This window comes from Pongo pygmaeus, chromosome X (assembly GCF_028885625.2).
Source record: "Pongo pygmaeus isolate AG05252 chromosome X, NHGRI_mPonPyg2-v2.0_pri, whole genome shotgun sequence".
Lineage (NCBI taxonomy): Eukaryota > Metazoa > Chordata > Mammalia > Primates > Hominidae > Pongo > Pongo pygmaeus.
The window spans coordinates 155,420,329-155,438,717 of NC_072396.2; the positions used below are offsets into that span (position 1 = coordinate 155,420,329).

General features: G+C 38.9%; 1 protein-coding gene across 6 annotated transcripts in view; it reads left to right on the top strand.

Moving 5' to 3' along the window:
* Positions 1-18,389, top strand: part of MTM1 (myotubularin 1) — a 109,623-nt gene that overhangs the window by 16,141 nt on the left and 75,093 nt on the right. For 5 of the 6 annotated variants that reach the window (XM_054472146.2, XM_054472143.2, XM_054472145.2 and 2 more), the window contains exons 2-3: positions 12,608-12,680; positions 16,492-16,564. In XM_054472146.2, the coding sequence (XP_054328121.1) occupies positions 12,618-12,680; positions 16,492-16,564 (136 nt within the window). In that variant the 5' untranslated portion in view covers positions 12,608-12,617. Of the gene's footprint in view, positions 1-10,783; positions 10,803-12,607; positions 12,681-16,491; positions 16,565-18,389 lie in introns of those variants that run through there. The other variant, XM_054472142.2, reaches the window with a different exon arrangement.

Sequence of the window (18,389 nt, forward strand, 5' to 3'; positions counted from 1 at the left end):
GCTGGAGTGCAATGGTGTGATCTCAGCTCACTGCAACCTCTGCCTCCTGAGTTCAAGCGATTCTCCCGCCTCAGCCTCCTGAGTAGCTGGGATTGCAGGCGCCCACCACCACACCCAGCTAATTTTGTATTTTTAGTAGAGACAGGGTTTCTCCATGTTGGTCAGGCTGGTCTTGAACTCCTGACCTCAGGTGATCTGCCTGCCTCGTCCTCCCAAAGTGTTGGGATTACAGGCATGAGCCACCACGCCCAGCTCAAGCATGCAATATTTCTCCATGTATTTAGGTCTTTAATTTCTCTCAGCGGTGTTTTGTAGTTTTCAGTGTGTGATTCTTGTATGTATTTTGTTTACTGTTTCCCTAAATATTTCATATTTTTGGTATTGCAAATGACATTTTTAAAATAAAGTTTTTTGAGACAGGGTCTTGTTCTGTTACCTAAGCTGGAGTGCAGTGGCATGATGGTGGCTCACTGTAGCCTCAACCTCCTGGGCTAAAGTGATCCTCCCTCCTCAGCCTCTTGAGTAGCTGAAGACTACAGGTGCATGCCCCCATGCCCAGCTAATTTTTTTTTTTTTTATGTTTTGTAGAGATAGGGTCTTGCTGTATTGCCCAGGCTGGTCTCAAATTTCTGGGTTCAAGTAGTCCTCCTGCCTCAGCCTCCCAAAGTACTGAGATTACAGGCATGAACCACAGCACTGGGCCAGTATTTTTATATTTCAGTGTTCATGTGTTCATTGCTAACAATACAAATATAATTAATTTTTATATTGGCTTTGTGTTTTATGCAGCCTTACTAAATTTACTTATTCTAGTAGTTTTTTTGTAGTACTCTTAGGATTTTTTTTGCATACATGATTATGTTGTCTGTAAATACAGTTTTACTTCTTCTTTCCAGTGTGTTATATGTTTTGAACTTGCTAGAAGCTCTAAAAGATGTTAAATACAAGTGATAAGAGTGACCTTCCTTGCCTTGTTCCCACTCTTATTGGTGAAAGAAGAAATGCTTTCTCACTAAGTGTGATGTCAGCTGAAGGTTTTTCATAGGTGCCCTTGACAATTCCTAATTTCCTGAGGGTGTTTTTAAAAATCATGGATAGATGTTGAATTACGTTAATAGAAGCCACGTTTCAGATACAATCTTCAGGAAGATAGCACACCTCATGAATAGTCTTACTGACTACATATCACCACATTTATACCCATTCTTAACCACCACTACCCAGCTTTTCCTCCTAGTGTCGGTAACAGAATTTCCATCTGGAGCTTGGGAATTCTTTGTGGAGCAGCATATACTGCTCCTTCAAAAGACATAGAACTTCTCTGTGAGATTCACATGTATCATTATTTTAGAACTGGAATTTCTTCATCCTCTCTTTCTTTGCCATTCTTTTAACACTGGTTTTGGTTCTTCTTCATCTTCTTGCCTTTTTTATTTCTGCCTTTTTTTTTTTAGGTTATTTCTTCCCCATCTGTGAAACCTTCTCTGCCAATAGTGCCAAGTTATAAAAATATGTACGTTCAGTCCTTTCACCTTCTTCTGTAACAAGGATAGGTGGTTGTTTGTATTTGTGGCTGGAAGAAGTAACTGCTCCAAATATGAAGATAACTATTGTCCATACTCTCTAGGTCATGGCAAGTCTTTCTCCTTCTGATTCTCCCAGGATCCTAATTAAGCCATCTTTGGGGATTCCCTTTGCGTACTCCTTCTCTACTATGGCAAACTGCCTGTTGGGCAAGCTACTTCTCCTACTGCTTATCTCTGCTAACCTTCAAGGTCAACCTGCTCTTGCAAGTTAGGACTAATTAAGATGTATCAAGCCCAACATTTTCAACAATCAAAGGACCCTAGGCAGGGTACCAAAAGCCCCATGTAGAGGAAGGTCAGGAAGTTCCAAATCCAAATTATTCAATGTATTTTGGAACTCTTCTTTGGATTGACTTCAGAGACCATGGCACCTTTAAAAAAAGTATCCTCGCACCTTTAAAAAAAATCCTCAAAGGCTCTAGGCCAAAATCATTTTGTATCACCTCTATTAATATATAGAATGGGCACCGGTGCTGTGTGGAGCGTTGGTTTTGGTTTAAAAATTGAGATATGGTTAAAGTTCATGAGATGGCACCTTATGTAGCTTTAAATTCCAAAGGCAGTTTCAAAAGAGTAATTCAAAGAATACTTTGAACAGTGGCCACATTGCTGGAATTTGTGTACACCATCAAAGGGGACTACTTTGAGGAATAACTCAGCTATATGTGATCTTGACAGGCTTTTTAACAAATGCCTCATTACATCATAGTTGCACCTCATGGGGTATTTTGTGCACTAGTAATAAAAACTTTCTCCTTTTAAAAGATAGTTTTAATAAAGACTAAGTGGATACAAATAAATATTTCAGTAGACAATCAAGGGTTGTACTGTTTCAGTGACTCACAGACATGGATTTCAGGGGAAAAAGCCTATTTGTTGACTCATCTTTAAAGTGAAGTCTAGGGTTCTTCTTTGTGACCATCAGATTTTATCACATGGATGAAATTCCGAAAAGATTTTTTTATCCAGCTGTGCAAGCAGGAGGCATGATGTCCTCATTTTAATATGATCATCTATGACAGAATGAGAATGACAGATATCTATCTGTTAGTGGATGAGAGGGCCGGTCAGATTGCCTGGATTTCAGTTCCACCTTTGACAGTTATTAGCAAACAAATTGTTTAACCTTCCTGTTCCTTGTGTTTGTCAGTTGTCATATGATGATAGTAATACCTAGTTGCCTTTTAAGGTTTTGGTGGGGATTAAATGACTTAATCTGTGATTAGAACAATGTCTGACAAGTAGTAGATGATCAGTATATGAAAGCAGTGATCATTAGTATAAGCAGATACTCTGTTTTGCTTTAATTGTATCACCTCTGTTATTGTCTTTATTACTATTTAACCTTTTTTATACATATTCATTATCTTTATTGTTATCTAAACATTTGTTTATCATCTTCCCAACTCAGTTTTTAGCTCCTTGAAGACATATCTCAATTTTTTTTTGGTTGAGGGGAGGGGGAAATCTCCATTGTGGTCCAAAGTAGTTGCCCACTATATAGTTGCTGATTGTGAACTCTTTGGAAACAAGATTAAATAATGATATATGCTGAGTTAGGAGTATCTCAGAATGATTGGCTTGTTGTCATTTCATTATTTCTTCTAAAAAACCATATTATTATTTGAGTACTGGTTAATTTAATAGGTGTTCATTGAATGCTTATGGATAGATTGACAAATGAAATTGTTCTGAATGTAACCATATGTTGACATGACCATTTTGTAGATTGTTAATTTCTGTAGCCAACCTCCTGCCTATTATGGGTTGAATTGTGTCCCCTAAAAAGATATACTGAAGCCCTAGTCCCTATTTCCTCAGACTGTGGCCTTGTTTGTTACTGCAGTTGTAGTTAGTTAAGATGAGGCCATGCAGCACTGGAGTAGGGTGGACTCCTCATCCAGCATGACTGGAGTCCTTATGAAAGAGGAGAGCACCATATGAAAACAGACACACAGGGAGAAAGCCATGTGACAACGGGCAGAGATTGGAGTGGTGAAGCTGCAAGCCAAGGAATGCCAAGGATTGCAGCCACCACCAGAAGCTAGGGAGAGGCAAGGAAGCATTCTCCCCTAGAGGCTCCAGATGGCACATGGCCTAGCCGACACCTTGATTTTGGACTTTGGGCCTCCAGAACTGTGAGATAATTTATTTCTGTTGTTTTAGGCCATCCAGTTTGTGGGACTTCTTTACAGCAGCCCCAGGACACCAATACACTGCCCATCTGCTTGAATTAGTGTTGACAAGCTTGGGATTTCATTTCAAATGGTGGATTTGCCTATGTTTTCATCTATTATCCATCTTCTCCAGATACTTTGATTTAAATATATAAATATAAATACATATTTATATATTTAAATATAATTTACATAATTTATATATTTAAATATATATTTCCCATACCTGATCTGGCAGCAAATATATATATATATATGAAAATCTGGCACAAAAATACGGTTCTTACATGCATGCTGGGAATAGGAGACATTTCCAAAGATGCTTATAACAGCACTGTTTATAAGTGAAACCTGGAAACAGCTCAAATGAGGAGGAGAATGGAAAAACCAAGTGCAAAGCAGTGGACTGCTATGCAGCTGTGAAAATGAGTGGAACACAACTATATGCATCAACATTTGTGACTCTCTCAATAACACTATGTGAGAAAAGCAAGTGGCAGAAGAATATATAATGATCCCATTTACATGAAACTTCCGAAACATGGAAAATCATATTATTTAGGGATGTATACATATGTGGAAAGTTTTAAAGATATGCAAGGGAATTATAAACCTAAAAATCAGCCCTAGGGAGGTAGGTTGGAGTACCTTTAATGGCTGATGACTAACTTCTCCAAAGTCATGAAAGTTTATGAGGGTGATTCTACATTTGTTTCTTCACTGAATACTGAGTACCCAAACTGTGCTTTGTGCTGGTGCCAGAATGGAAAACATGGTCCTTGGCTTAGGAAGTTCTAGAAATCTAAGAGACGGGACACAAAATGTCAAGGCATAAGTACAGGATGAGAAATGAAATACGGTCGTCCTTTGGTATTTGCGGGAAACTGGTTCCAGGACCCCCGAGGATACCAAAATCCTTGGATGCCCAAGTCCTTGATATAAAATGGCATAGTATTTGCATATAACCTTGCATATCCTCCTGTGTACTTTCAGTCCTCTATAGATTACTTATAATACCTAATACAATGGAAATGCTATGTAAATACAAATAAAAATTAGTATTTGAAGTATTTTTCTATTTGTATTATTTGTATTTGTATTATTTTTTGTCATACTGTTATTTTTGTGTTTCTTCCCAAATATTTTTGATCCGCAGTTGGTTGAATCCCTAGATGTGGAACTGCTGGATGTGGAGGGCTGACTATATTAGAAATATGTATGGTGTACAGAGAAGTGGGGAGAGAGAGAGAGAGAGAGAGAGAGAGAGAGAGAGAGGGAGAGAGGGAGAGAGGGAGAGGGAGGGAGGGAGGGAGGGAGAGAGAGAGAGAGGGAGAGTGCGTGTATGTGTCGGGGGTGGGGGGGGAGGTCAGGAAAAGTTCTCCATGTTTTGAAGCAGGTAAATGCCAACAAAGCAGATGCCAACGAAGCCCCTGCTTCTGCCTTCAAATGAGAGTACCTAGAGGAATTGTTTCAAATGGCAGGTTATCTCCAACCTTTTCTCCTCTCTTCAGTTTTCTAGATACTGTGCACATCCATCTAGAGTTCCTTTTTCTCCCCCTCCTCCACTACTGTCTGTGCTCGGAAGAATCTTCATCAGTAATGCCCAATGCCTGGGCTTTTATTTGGGGTCCTTTAGCCCAGACCTGAGAAGGTTCTTGGAAAGTAAGAAGATGTTTTGATCTGGCACCTTTGTTACTATCATAGTTATAACTATTCATACGTTTCTATTCTTCAACAATTACTGTTTTAACTTTTGCTAAATAAGTTACTGTTTACTTATAAATTTAAAATGTACTTTTTGTGAATAGTTCTCACAGGGGAAAATAGTTCAATAAAATACAGTTTTTTTCATTGAGCAGATCAGCTGGGTTCATGAGTTTTGGAATTGGCAGATGCACGGGAACTTGATCTTGTTCCTATTTTAAAACTTTGTTTACTGGCAGGTATTTGACTGTTAAAAAATCCATTGGTGAGTTTAATGATCTGTTTAAATGTATGCAGTATTGCTAGGTAGCCTTTGTACATTAAAAACAGATAACCTGATAGTAGTTGACTTTTCTAATAGTTTACTTACCATATCACTTTCAATTTACGAAGAATTTCTAAAGTTACCCTGTTCCATGGCCACAGCTCATGCCACTAAAGCCAATCAGCTGTCTTGAAGATGTGCCATTTGTCGTGAGGGGACCAAGAAATAGGGTGAAGAGATCAGCCCAAATCCATCACTAGCCACTGGAAAAAATGATTCAAAATGCGTTCTCCACTGAGTCTGAATTATATTATTTTTAGCCAAAGGTCTTTGCAACATTTAAAGAAATAGGGGTAGGTATATCCTCATGTTTAAAATGAATTGTAAATATCAAAATTATATAGAGAGTGAGATTTTAAATGAAATACTACATAGCATCTTATAATTTTCAAAGAGGAATCATCAAACCAAATACACTGTAGCCCTAAGATTTGAAGTGACCAAGACAAATCAAGAAGCTCTAATGCATCTGTTACATGTGTCTATGTGGACAGTAAGCCACTTACTTGGGGGATCCTTTTTTGGAGTAAATATAGTTAGATTTCCAGCCTATTTTTAGATACCTGGGCCTGAATAGAAAGTAATGAGATGAGATCTGTATGTTAAGGATTTCACAGAAAGTTTCCCTGGGCTAGGAGTCAAGTGTTTTCTTTTTTTAATGGAAGGAGGCATATTTGAAGGTAAACTACTGTAAGGCTGATTGGAGTCTTAGCAAGATTAGATTGATCATCTTAGAAAACCTGTGTGCAGAATGGTTAGGCAATCAAGGATAATGGTATATTTTGTGGACAACCAGCCTAACATATTAGCACCAGTTTGGGGAGTGACTTAAGAGTGCATTGGGCTGGGTGTGGTGGCTCATGCCTGTAATCCTAGCACCACGGGAGGAGGCCGATGTGGGCGGATCACTTGAGGTCGGGGGTTCGAGACCAGCCTGGCCAACGTGGTGAAGTCCTGTTGCTACTAAAAATAAATAAATTATCTGGGCATGGTGGCGCACATCTGTAATCCCAGCTACTCGGGAGGCTGAGGCAGGAGAATCACTCAAACCCAGGAGGCAGAGGTTATAGTGAGCTGAGGTGGTACCACTGCACTCCAGCCTGGGCGACAAGAGTGAGACTCTGTCTCAAAAAAAAAAAAAGCATAAAGCATCTCTGGTAGGAGGAAGGGAACTGGTATTTGAGCATCTTTGTTGTGCCATCTGCTGTGCTATAATTTTACCTGTTCCTCATGACAGCACCGTGAGGGCTGGTATCATGCCCATTTTACAGACTGGAAACTGCAGTAATTAAGTGACAGAATTGGGATCTGAAACACAAATTGGTCTGAATACAGAATCCCTTCCTTTTTTTCAACTGTATCACATTGTTTTGTAGGTGGGCATAGTGGTATTTTGACAAGCTCTCAATGGTGGGGTTAATAGCTTGTTTTTTAGTTTAAGAGAATATGATTATTATGTACTTGGCTGAAGACAGTTCACGTGGGAATTATTTTAAAAGCTTAATGCAGGGCGTGACAGCCTGTTTTTGTAAATAAAATTTTATTGGAATATAGCCCATCATTTATTTACATATTACTGCTTCAGTGCTACGGCGCAATACTGAGTAGTTGGAACAGAAATGTCTGGGTATCTGGCCCTTTACACGGAAAGTTTGTCAGTCCCTTGTTCAAAGGAAAATGTATAAAAATGAACCAAACTTCTGCTTTTGCAGATCATAGTTTATTTTCATGTGAGTTGAGCACTTCTTCCCCCCAAATAAGCAAATATATGTGTTAAACTGATGGTGTACCTGGTCTCAAAATGGCTGGAATATAAACCTTTATCTTTGTTCACAGTGATTTGGTTGAGGACGTCTCAAGGTACGTTTCATTTTTTTGCCTCCTAGGTGGCCTACAATCCAAGCTACTTTAATGCAAAAAATCAGAATAAGTTTATAGTAAATTACCTGCGTTTACTGGCACTCCAGGTACAGAACTCTGTGAATGGTTCTCATTGGGGGTGACACTCCCCCTAGAGGCCAAATTGGAAATGGGGGTGTGTTTTGGTTATGGTGTAATTCATTGAAAAATACGTTATTTTATTATAAATCACTGTCCTTTTATTTCTCCTTTATATTGGAGTTAGTACAGTATATTGATTTTTTATCTTGTGTAGATTGATGATATCCGTGGTTTTCATTTCGGCCTAGCAAAGGGGACTTTACAGAAATTTGTTTTATAAAAAGGGAGTTTCGGGTCTGATAGTATTGAGCACCACTGCCAAAGAGATTTGGTATCTTTTTCAAAACAGACTTCTAAGTAAGGACAGCTACCTTAGAAAGACCTGGAATTCTGAACGGAGAGGCTGCTTGTTCTCTGACAAACTTTAGAAGTCAAGTTTTAAGTCTCAGTATGTTTCCATAAGCAGCGTCTTTCCAGAGAAAGAGCATGATTGAACTTAACGTAAATGCCAACACAGAGTCATAAACCACATTAAGGCTCATCAAAAGACAAAGGCTGCATACCTTTGTCACTGTTTTGTTTGTATACAGAAAAGTTCAGAAAAACCACTCAGGGCCATTGATCTCAACTCAGGTGACAATGGGAAATAGAGCTCTCCGTGGTGTTTACATTTTGCTTGCAAAGGCCCTATGAGGCAGAGATCAAAATTATTTCCTAGTTCTGCTGCTTTTAGAATTTTAACATAAGCGTTAAAATGGCATGCGTTTTTTAATGTTTTTAGTTATGTGTGCTTCAGGTTTGTGTATTGTTGTTTTTCATATTCAACAGAAAAGGAAAAACAGTTCCTTAGTCTGGAAAAAGGGCACAGTGAAAGAGGTTTTGTATCTGTCTCCATAGATTCAACTGACCAATCCCAGCCCCCTGTATTGGGATCGCTGTACCTTAATTTGAAATGTCTGCTTCATGGAAAAGTCTATAAGGGAAGATAGCATTACTCAAATTATTTTCAGTGCAAATCGTTTCAAAGGGGTACAAGTTAACCCTGCAGTTAACTGCATAACAGTATATACACTAAACTCTGCTGCCCAGAACCACCCTGCCTGGACCATCCTGATTAGCCAAGGCCTTGTCGTACCATTTCAAAGATAAGTTTGTATGAACCTCTGGCTTAAGTGAAATATTACACTGCCAGCAACTGTTATGTTCCTTAGCCAATCCTTAATTGCCCAGTTCATTCACTCATTTAACAAATACCTGTTAAGTATCTTTTGGGTGCCAGGCACTGTTACAGGTGCTGTAAATAAATAAAGCAGATAAAATTCTTGGGGCTTAGAGGCCCCAAAGGTTGGTTGGCTGGGTGTGAGTTGAGTTCTCTTATGTTTCTTAGTCTCAAGCTGTACTACTGAGATTGGGACCAGTCACGTGCAACCTGGTTTCCTTCCAGAGACCACTTACAAGCACTTTTCTGTAGGTAGAAGGGACTCTGCAGTGCAAGGAGACCTAGGTTAGAGTTGGCCCTGCCAGTAAGTCACTCCAGGACCTTGTCACACACCCTCTAGGCCCCCCTCATCTCCTCTGTAACAGGAGAGGGTTGGGCTTAAATCATCTCAAAGGTTATTTTGGGGAATCAGAAATGATAGAAGTCTACCTCTGGTTAGAATGCTGTAGTTAACATATATATAAGGAATCAACTTTTAATTTTTGCTTTAAAGCCAAGGTAGCCAAAAATCAACATTTTTTTTTTGTTTTTTAAATAAAAAGGATAAAAAACTTGATTGTTAGGGCTTTGGGATGAAACACTCTGTAACCAAAAGGGTAGCTGATTTTTGTAGACTTCACTGTAGCTTCTGATTATCATCCAACTGCTTTTACGCTAACATAGTCATTTTATACACGAAGATATGGATGAGCTTTCTTTGCTTGGTAAGTTAGAGACAGCCCAGGGCTTGTACACACCTGTCTAGTACATTTTCCAAAGTACTACACTGCTTCCCATTTTCCTATTAGAGCCATTATTGTCATGTATTTATTTATTTTTTTAAGCAAAAAGCCCTTTATAACTGAGTGGCTGCTAGCCGTGCACTATCCCTGTATTAGTTAACTTTTCTCCTAGTATTTCCAAGGTCAGGACTAATTTGTAGAATTGGCTAAGACATTGGCATTCACTAGTTATCCTTTTGTGCTCATAAAAATTAAAAATTTTAAAAATGCTAGTAATTTGTTAACAGATACACTGTGTGGTTCCAAGCCCTTCATGAATGTATTAATTCATTTGTTTCACCTAATAATGTTGATGTAAAATGGGGGTAATAGCAACCAAAGCCCAGAGAAGTTAAATAACCTACTCAAGGTCAAATGGTGAGTTGCAGAGTTGGAATTTGAATGTAGTCAGCTGCAACATTTGTGCACACCAGCATGATGCTGTTCCAGCTTCTGTAAACTTCAGGGATCAATCAAAACCATTCAACAAAGAGAGGCTCACTGATGAGATTTTAAAGTAAGCCTCATTGTGGAACTGGCACATGTTATCTGGACCTTTGGATTTCTCGGATGTGTATTGGATCCAACTATTAACAGTAGTAGTAGTGTCTGGTGTTACTCTAAAAATTAGAGCTTTAGACATAAAGACTGCATATTGTTCGGTTTCATTTATATGAAATTCCCAAAGTGGGCAAATTTATAGAGATAGCATATTCGTGGTTGCTGGAGGATTGGGAGTGGTGGGTGACTGCTAATGGGTATGGGGTGGGGTTTCTCTTTGGGATGATAAAAGTGTTCTAAAATTGATTGTGGTGATGGGTGGCACAACTTTGGATATACTAAAAACCTTTAAATTGTACACTTGAAAAGGGTGAACTGTATGTTACGTGAATCGTAGTAAAACAGTTAAATGAAGGGAAAATGAGGGCTTTCTTCCTTTATATTCATTTTAAATTGAAATTTTTTCATGAAAATCAGAAGTAGCAGGAAGACTCATCATTCTTTTATGGCCCATGAATAAACAGGGTGGTGACGTTGACTGAGTTGACTGTACAACCAGGATTTTAGATTTTTTCTACTGACTTGATAGTAAGAATTTAACTTTTTGTTTTAAAATGTTGACTTACAATTAGTGAAGCATTTTAAATATTAAAGTATCTATACTAAAAGGTAATTTTATATCTGTTACTGAAGAAAATCTGCCCCTAATATATAGTCTTGTTCTGTCAATAGAAAAATTTCAGAGCAGATACATCTGACTTGCTCCATAGTTCATCTCGTCCATTGTGCTATCTCTGAGAATAATGGGTTATTTTGCTTGTACATGAACTTAAGGTTAGAAAAGTTTTTCAAAGAATATTTTACTATTTTGTCTGAATTTAATTCATTTTAGTGTTATTCATTAATCTTTTTAGAAAGTTACTTTTAATTTTGCATTGTGCTACCTGTAGGTAGTTTCAGCTCTTCTAAGTTGAGTATCTCTTTCTATAAAGACGTATTTTGCTCTAATTGTTCATTTTCAAGCGTCAGTGGTAGTTGCCTAATTCCAGTGTTCTGGGATTTGGTGAACTAGTATACATGTTTGCCCCATCATGGCATTTCACAGTATTGTATATTTGCCACGTAATCATTCACCAGATAGTTGTGAGTTCCAGTGTGCGCCAGGATACAGCCACGAACCAGACAGACACAAGCCTTGGCCTTGTAGTGTTGAACTCTCATGGGGGAATCCTGACAGTCCTAACCTTGTAAGATGGCCCCTAACTGGCCATCTCGCCACCTCTTCATCCTGGTGGCTGTCTTTTTCTGTGACTTCGTCACCTCTCTTGACTATTTCTTAAGGACAGTGGCCAGTACTGTGAAGCTATTAAATCCCACTAGGTTGTGTGCCAAGGTGTGTTAACCTATTTATGCCTAGTGTTCCACTATTGGAACGCTAAGCTTGTGGGAGTTATTTACATCCTACTGCTCAAGGTCATCACCAAGGTCTGATTTTTCACAAAAATAATTTGCAACCTCCGGCATAAATGGGTTAATATTCTCCATTGCTGGATTTTGTTAGTGTGTCTGGTTGCTCTTAATACAGCCTGGCAAAAAGATATTTATAAATATCCACAGTCACCTTGTTGAATTGGATGTGGTTTACCTCCCGCTGACTTTATGTGTACCTGTGTCCTAAACTTTGATAAAATAACCAAAGCATTACTTAGTTTTCTGTTGTTGCTGTAATCTTCTTAAGTCTAAATAAATCCTTGCATTAAAATGGTATTTGTGTGTGTTCTGAATATAATGCTTTCATTTATGCCTGAATTGTGATGAATATGCATTATTTAAATGAAGTATATACTTTCCCTAGAAAATACTGATTAAATCAAATCTTACTAATTTGATTTCAATCAAATCCATGCCACTCTAAACTGCCATCATTTGGAGAAAACAAAATTCTTAAAAGAGAAAATAGTGTGAGTTAAATTGTCCATTCTTTTTTCATTCTGCTTGGCTGCCTCTAAATTATCTTTAAAAATTAAGGAGTATGGAAATTTGAGGCCTGTTGCACAATTAATAAACATTAAGTTGTTTTAGATGGCAATTAGAGCACTAGGAATAAAAATTCCTAGAATGTGTGTGGCGTCTTCTGCTGAGCTCCCCCTTGTGCATTTAGCTCCCCTTGTCTGTTTTCCCCTAATCCCCTGCACCTTTATTGGAACTCTCACATACTGCCTGTGCTCTGGTTAATCGTTTGTATGTCTCATTACCACTGGGGCCTAGTATGGAAATAGAACCTGTAAAGTAGTACCGTTTGCTCTCAGTTGCCATATTTAAGTCTCAGATGTCACATATGTTTGAAATTGCATACAAATTCAGTTGATATTGAATGTTGTCTTTCTTGGTAGAGTTTCCAGGATGGCTTCTGCATCAACTTCTAAATATAATTCACACTCCTTGGAGAATGAGTCTATTAAGAGGGTAAGTTGAATTTTCAGATTTATCTGTCTCTTTCCTTGCATTTATTTTGATATTTGAATATTAGGTCATTTTGGGCTGGTCTATTGAATTAGGAATTTTATTATTCATTCACATATAAATACATTTATACATGTGGTTTCTTTATTGTCTCACCTTGTTCCAGAAAAGCTTTTTTTTTTTTTGAGACAGAGTCTCGCTCTGTAGCCCAGGTTGGAGTGCAGTGGCGTGATCTCAGCTCACTGCAACCTCTGCCTCCCAGATTCAAGTGATTCTCCTGCCTCAGCCTCCTGAGTAGCTGGGATTACAGGCGCGTGCTACCACACCCGGCTAATTTTTGTATTTTTAGTAGAGACGGGGTTTCACCATGTTGGCCAGGCTGGTCTTGAACTCCTGACCTCAGGTGATCCACTTGCCTCGGCCTACCAAAGTGCTGGGATTTACTGGCATGAGCTACCACGCCCAGCCCAGAAAAGCTTTTAGATAGAATACCTTATATGTGTTAAGTGAGTTTTACATTTGTAAATCCTTTCACATAACTTCATTTTTGAAAACCTCTGTCTCGTGAAATTACTGCTAGACCTTATGTTTAAGGTACTAGGCAATCCTCCACCCGGAAAGGTTGCTGAAGGACATACTGGAAGGCTAAGGCCTGCTGAGCAGGCTGCTTATGCCTTCCTAAATATTGGCATTATTTTCTAATTATGATAAAATTGTTGCATAACCAAAACAAATACGACTTTAACAGAAAATGGTTCAAGGTATCCAGAGGGAGATTGTGTAATTAGAGGGAGATTTTGGAATGTGCATTCAAAGGAAGGGATTAATTTAAAATAAGCTTTATTCATGGCCCTTTAAGGCCCTAAGATTATCCACCAGAAAGGCTAATTTATACTCCCACCAGGTGGATAGAGATGCCTGAGCAATCAGAAGGGAGCAAAAGGTGGTCTTTTCATTTATATTTCTTGATTACTAATGAGGTTAACCTTTTTTAAAAAAGTGTGTTTATGGTCAGGTGAGGTGGCTCATGCTTGTAATCCTAGCACTTTAGGAGGCCAAGGTGGGAGGATCACTTGAGCTCAGGAGTTCGAGACCGGCCTAGGCAACATAGTGAAACCCTGTCTCTACCAAAGATACAAAAACTTAGCCGGGTGTGGTGGCGTGCGCCCATAGTTCCAGCTACTCAGGAGGCTGAGGTGGGAGATTGTTTGAGCCTGGGAGGCAGAGGTTGCAGTGAGCCGAGATCTCACCGCTGCACTCCAGCCTGGGCGACAGAGGGAGATCCTGTCTCAAAATAAATAAGTAAATAAAAGTGTGTTTGTCATTAGTTTGCATTTCTTTTGTGAAGTGATTGTTCATGTCCTTTATTTGGCTTTTGGGGGTTTTGAGGGGAGTTCTTATTGATTATGTGTTCCGTGTGTGTGTGTGTATAATTTTTTTTTGAGACAGAGTCTAACTCTGTCCCTTAGGCTGGAGTGCAGTGGCGCAATCCTGGCTCACTGCAACCTCTGCCTCCTGGGTTCAAGTGATTCTCGTGCCTCAGCCTCCCGAGTAGCTGGGATTATAGGTGTGCACCATCACACCTGGCTAATTTTTGTATTTTTAGTAGAGTTGGGGTTTCACCATGTTGGCCATGCTGGTCTTGAACTCCTGGCCTCAAGCTATCCACCTGCCTTAGCCTCCCAAAGTGCTGGGATTACAGGCATGGACCACCACACCTGGCTTGTTCCTTATATTTTGATAATCAGCTCTATAATATGTTACAAGTCTTCTTCCTGGTTTATTGTTGGCCTTTTAATTGTATTTATGGTATTTTGATTTTGAAATACTGAAGTTTAAAGTTTTTATGTGATCACATATATCAATCTATATTTTCTGTTTTGGGTGCCTACAAGGACCATCCTCATCTCCAAGATTATATGTTTTTATTGTATTTAAGTATTTTTATGGTACAAGAATCAGTTCTAAACACAGGAGTAATTTCAAGAATGTAACTATAAATCCTTTGTGTAATGCTGCTCTGATATAATGTATAGCCTATGTTAATCCCATGTTATCCTGTTTTAATCAGACATTCACTTCCCTTATTTTGTGGTTGGCCTAGAACTGTGGTATTTAAAAGGTATACTGAGTATTGCATTTGCTTGTTATGCCTGTTTTTAGTTAGTGAGAGGGAGTGTTAAAGGACGATAATTTCTTTCCTCTCCTACAATTTATATAAGGTGTGTGGTTTTGCGTCTCATTGAGGAAGGCATTCCCGGCTGAGAACAGTTTGTCTTGCCCAGCTGGTTAAAATGTTTAGCTTGCAAGTACTAGAAAATTTTTTAAATTGGCTAGGAATTTTCATTCTGCCTCTGAATAAAAAAAAAAAAAAAATTAAAAATTCAGCATAACACCCCTCTTTGACAGCTTATATCTCACCTAAATATACAATTCACATTTCTCTTGTTTCATAATAATTCTCCCCATTTGCATAGCCTCTGATAATTCATAGACGTGTGCACAGTAGCTCACACCTGTAATCCCAGCACTTGGAAGGCCAAGGCAGGCAGATCACTTGAGGCCAGGAGTTCAAGACCAGCCTGCTAACATGGTGAAACCCCATCTCTACTCAAAATGCAAAAATTAGCTGGGCGTGGTGGCACACACCTGTAGTCCCAGCTACTCAGGAGACCGAGGCATGAGAATCTCTTGAACCTGGGAGCTGGGAGGCAGACGTTGCAGTAAGCCAAGATCGCACCACTGTTGCCTGGCAACAGAGCAAGACTGTCTCAAAAAATAAAAGTGTGCTTGTATATATATTTTTTCACTTAATACTCACAAAACTGCTCTGACGGAAGCATGAGTAACCTCACTTATGAAATGATTGCAGTGTGATTTTGGACAACAAATAGAAAAAAATGAAATATTACTGAAAAAAACTTTTTGCCCAAACAGATGTTAGTGATGTGCCTCAAATGTCATCAGACTAGCACCTGCAACACATCTTTGTATTAATCCACTAGAGCAGCTGAAGAACCTGAAAGACAATGGGTATCTATGGCAAATTAGGCTCTGCGAACTCGCCTGCAGGTTGTAGTGGTTAATAATACTGTGCCCGCCTAGCAGAGCTGTGGAAGTGATTGAATGAGGCACACGCTTGGGAATACCTCTAAAGCCAGGAAGCCTAGAGAAATAGTAAAGTGATGTGAAGAATTTGTACAAATGGCTCCTAAGACTTTTGCCAGCTCAAAAGTTCTCTGACAGACCACTCTTTCCTCTTATCTAGGACAGGGATCTTAGTAAATGTGAGGAAGTAAAAAGAGAGGACGGGTCTTAGTGAAATAGGAAACGCAATAGGTAATCACAATGATTTTCGGGCATTGTAATAGGATTCTGGCTAATGGCTGTACTGTTGTTCAGTTAAGCCTCTATGGAATTGAAGTTTTCCTTCCTACTCTTCCCAAAAGATGGCCGAATATGAAAAAAAGAAAGCTGCTACAGTGTATGTGTATCTATAGAACACACTTAATATTTACTTTTTATCACTTTCCCGAAAGCTGTTAACTTTAAAGTGCTTGGAAATGTAGTTTAAAAATTAATATTATTGAAAAGTATGCTAGCATTATTTAATACTAGAAGTTGACACATCTAATTAATGTTGGTGCTAGATTGTATTTTTTTGTTTGAATTTTTGTGCCAGTTTTCCCAAATGCTAAATCTCTAATGCTTTTTCTTTAAAAAAACATATTTCTAGTGGCTTGTATTCCTAGTTGCTTAAAAACAGTGTGTAAATGTAACGTCATTACTTCTGATGCGTCTGTTTTGTTTCTAGACGTCTCGAGATGGAGTCAATCGGGATCTCACTGAGGCTGTTCCTCGACTTCCGGGAGAAACACTAATCACTGGTAAGGACCTGCTGACATTAAGATTTGCATAACTTGAGGAGAAGTCTGGCAGGATCAGGTGGCTTCAGTGCCGCTTACTCTTTAGCAGTCAGGCTTAGACAAATAGGCTACCTTTGTTTAGAAGCGTTAACACAGAACTCTCTGCATCCCTTTCTTGATTAAAGAGTTCTTTCAAGAGCTTCATGCTCACAAGGGTAGTGATATTCTTGTGTCTGTGCCAAAGACTGAGAATGATTTAGGGGAAAAAAATGTGGATTATCTCTTGAAAGTCTCTCATTGGAGCCATAAGCTCTCATGGTTTAAGGTTTTAAGAGCAAAATGATTTCCAGTCAATGATGCATGCTTTAAAATGATAAACTTAAAGGCTTGAAGGCTTAAGTATTCTCCTCTTTGAAATACAGGAGAACATATTGCTTTAAAATATCTTTTATTTGTCAGAAAATGGAAGTTAGTATTTAGGTAATATTTTGATGTTATTTTTCATGATAAACATATACTAAAAGGAAGGGATCAACTTTGGAAGGGCTAGATCATTATGGCTTAAGAATATAGAAGCATCTGACAGCTTCTAAGCCAAGTGCTAATGTTCTGGGCAAATTTTATATGTGGATTAACACCCTCCTTTCAGACTTCAATGTATTTGAAGCAGATGTGATTACCATTGTTCCAGGGAACATTTTGATTAATTAAGATCTGGGTTGTTTAGCTTAAATGGCTAAAACCTGGTGCTAATTAGATGGCGGTCCTAAGCGAGGTACCTTTGGGAATTAGCCATACACCATGAGAAATTCTGTTCTGAGTCCACAAACTTGCACACATTCTAGTCTTGAAATGGAGACCAGTGGGATGTGTTCATCCCGATTTCTGGATAAGAGCAAAGAAGATATTTCACTTTTGATCATCTTCACATATGAAGTTTTGGTGGTAGGTATCAGCACCTGAACCTTAACCCAGGTGGTAACTAATGGAACTAGCATAAAGTAGCTTTACTGAGTATTTTTTATTTAGAACTTGAGGAGAAAGGGATTTCAAAATCATTATAAGTCATTAACACATTCAAGGACATCCCTGAAAGATAAGAGAGGCATATTTCTATTATAATTAATTATTCTGATTTAGCTTCTCCTTATGTTTATTCTACCAAAGATGTACTATTCTTTCGGCCACCTGTTTTATATCACTTCAGTGTTTGAAATGAACCTAGCCAAACTCTATTCTAGACTATTAAAAAGAGAAAGAGGTTTGGTGCGGTGGCTCACACCTGTAATCCTAGCACTTTGAGAGGCCGAAGTAGGAGGATCACTTGAGGCCAGGAATTGGAGACCAGCCTGGGCAACACAGCAAAACCTCATCTTTACTAAAAATTAAAAAACGAGCTGGGTGCAGTGGCGCATACCCATAGTCCCAGCTACTCAGGAGGCTGAGGTGGGAGGATTGCTTGAGTCTGAGAGGTTGAGGCTGCAGTGAGCCATGATCGTGCCACTGAACTTCAGCTTGGGCAATAGAGCAAGACCCTATCTCAAAAAAAAAAAAAAAAAAAAAGACAGAATAACATGTAAAGATTTCTACTGCTGACATTTATTTATTAAAAACCTGATTATGTTTCTGTGGTTAGAGATTGGTAGCCTCATCTCTCAGTCTAGTGGTTAGTCCGTGAGACTGTCCCAGGTGAGTTGCCGTCCTCTGGCTGAAGTAGCTCAAATAGTTACCTTTACAACCACCTTAGGGTAGCAGCAGCAGGATTCTCATTCACTTCTATTGTCACCTTGCCCCAGGTAGTGACAGCATTGTGGGAAAGCTCAGGGAAGCACTGTTAGTGCCTGGA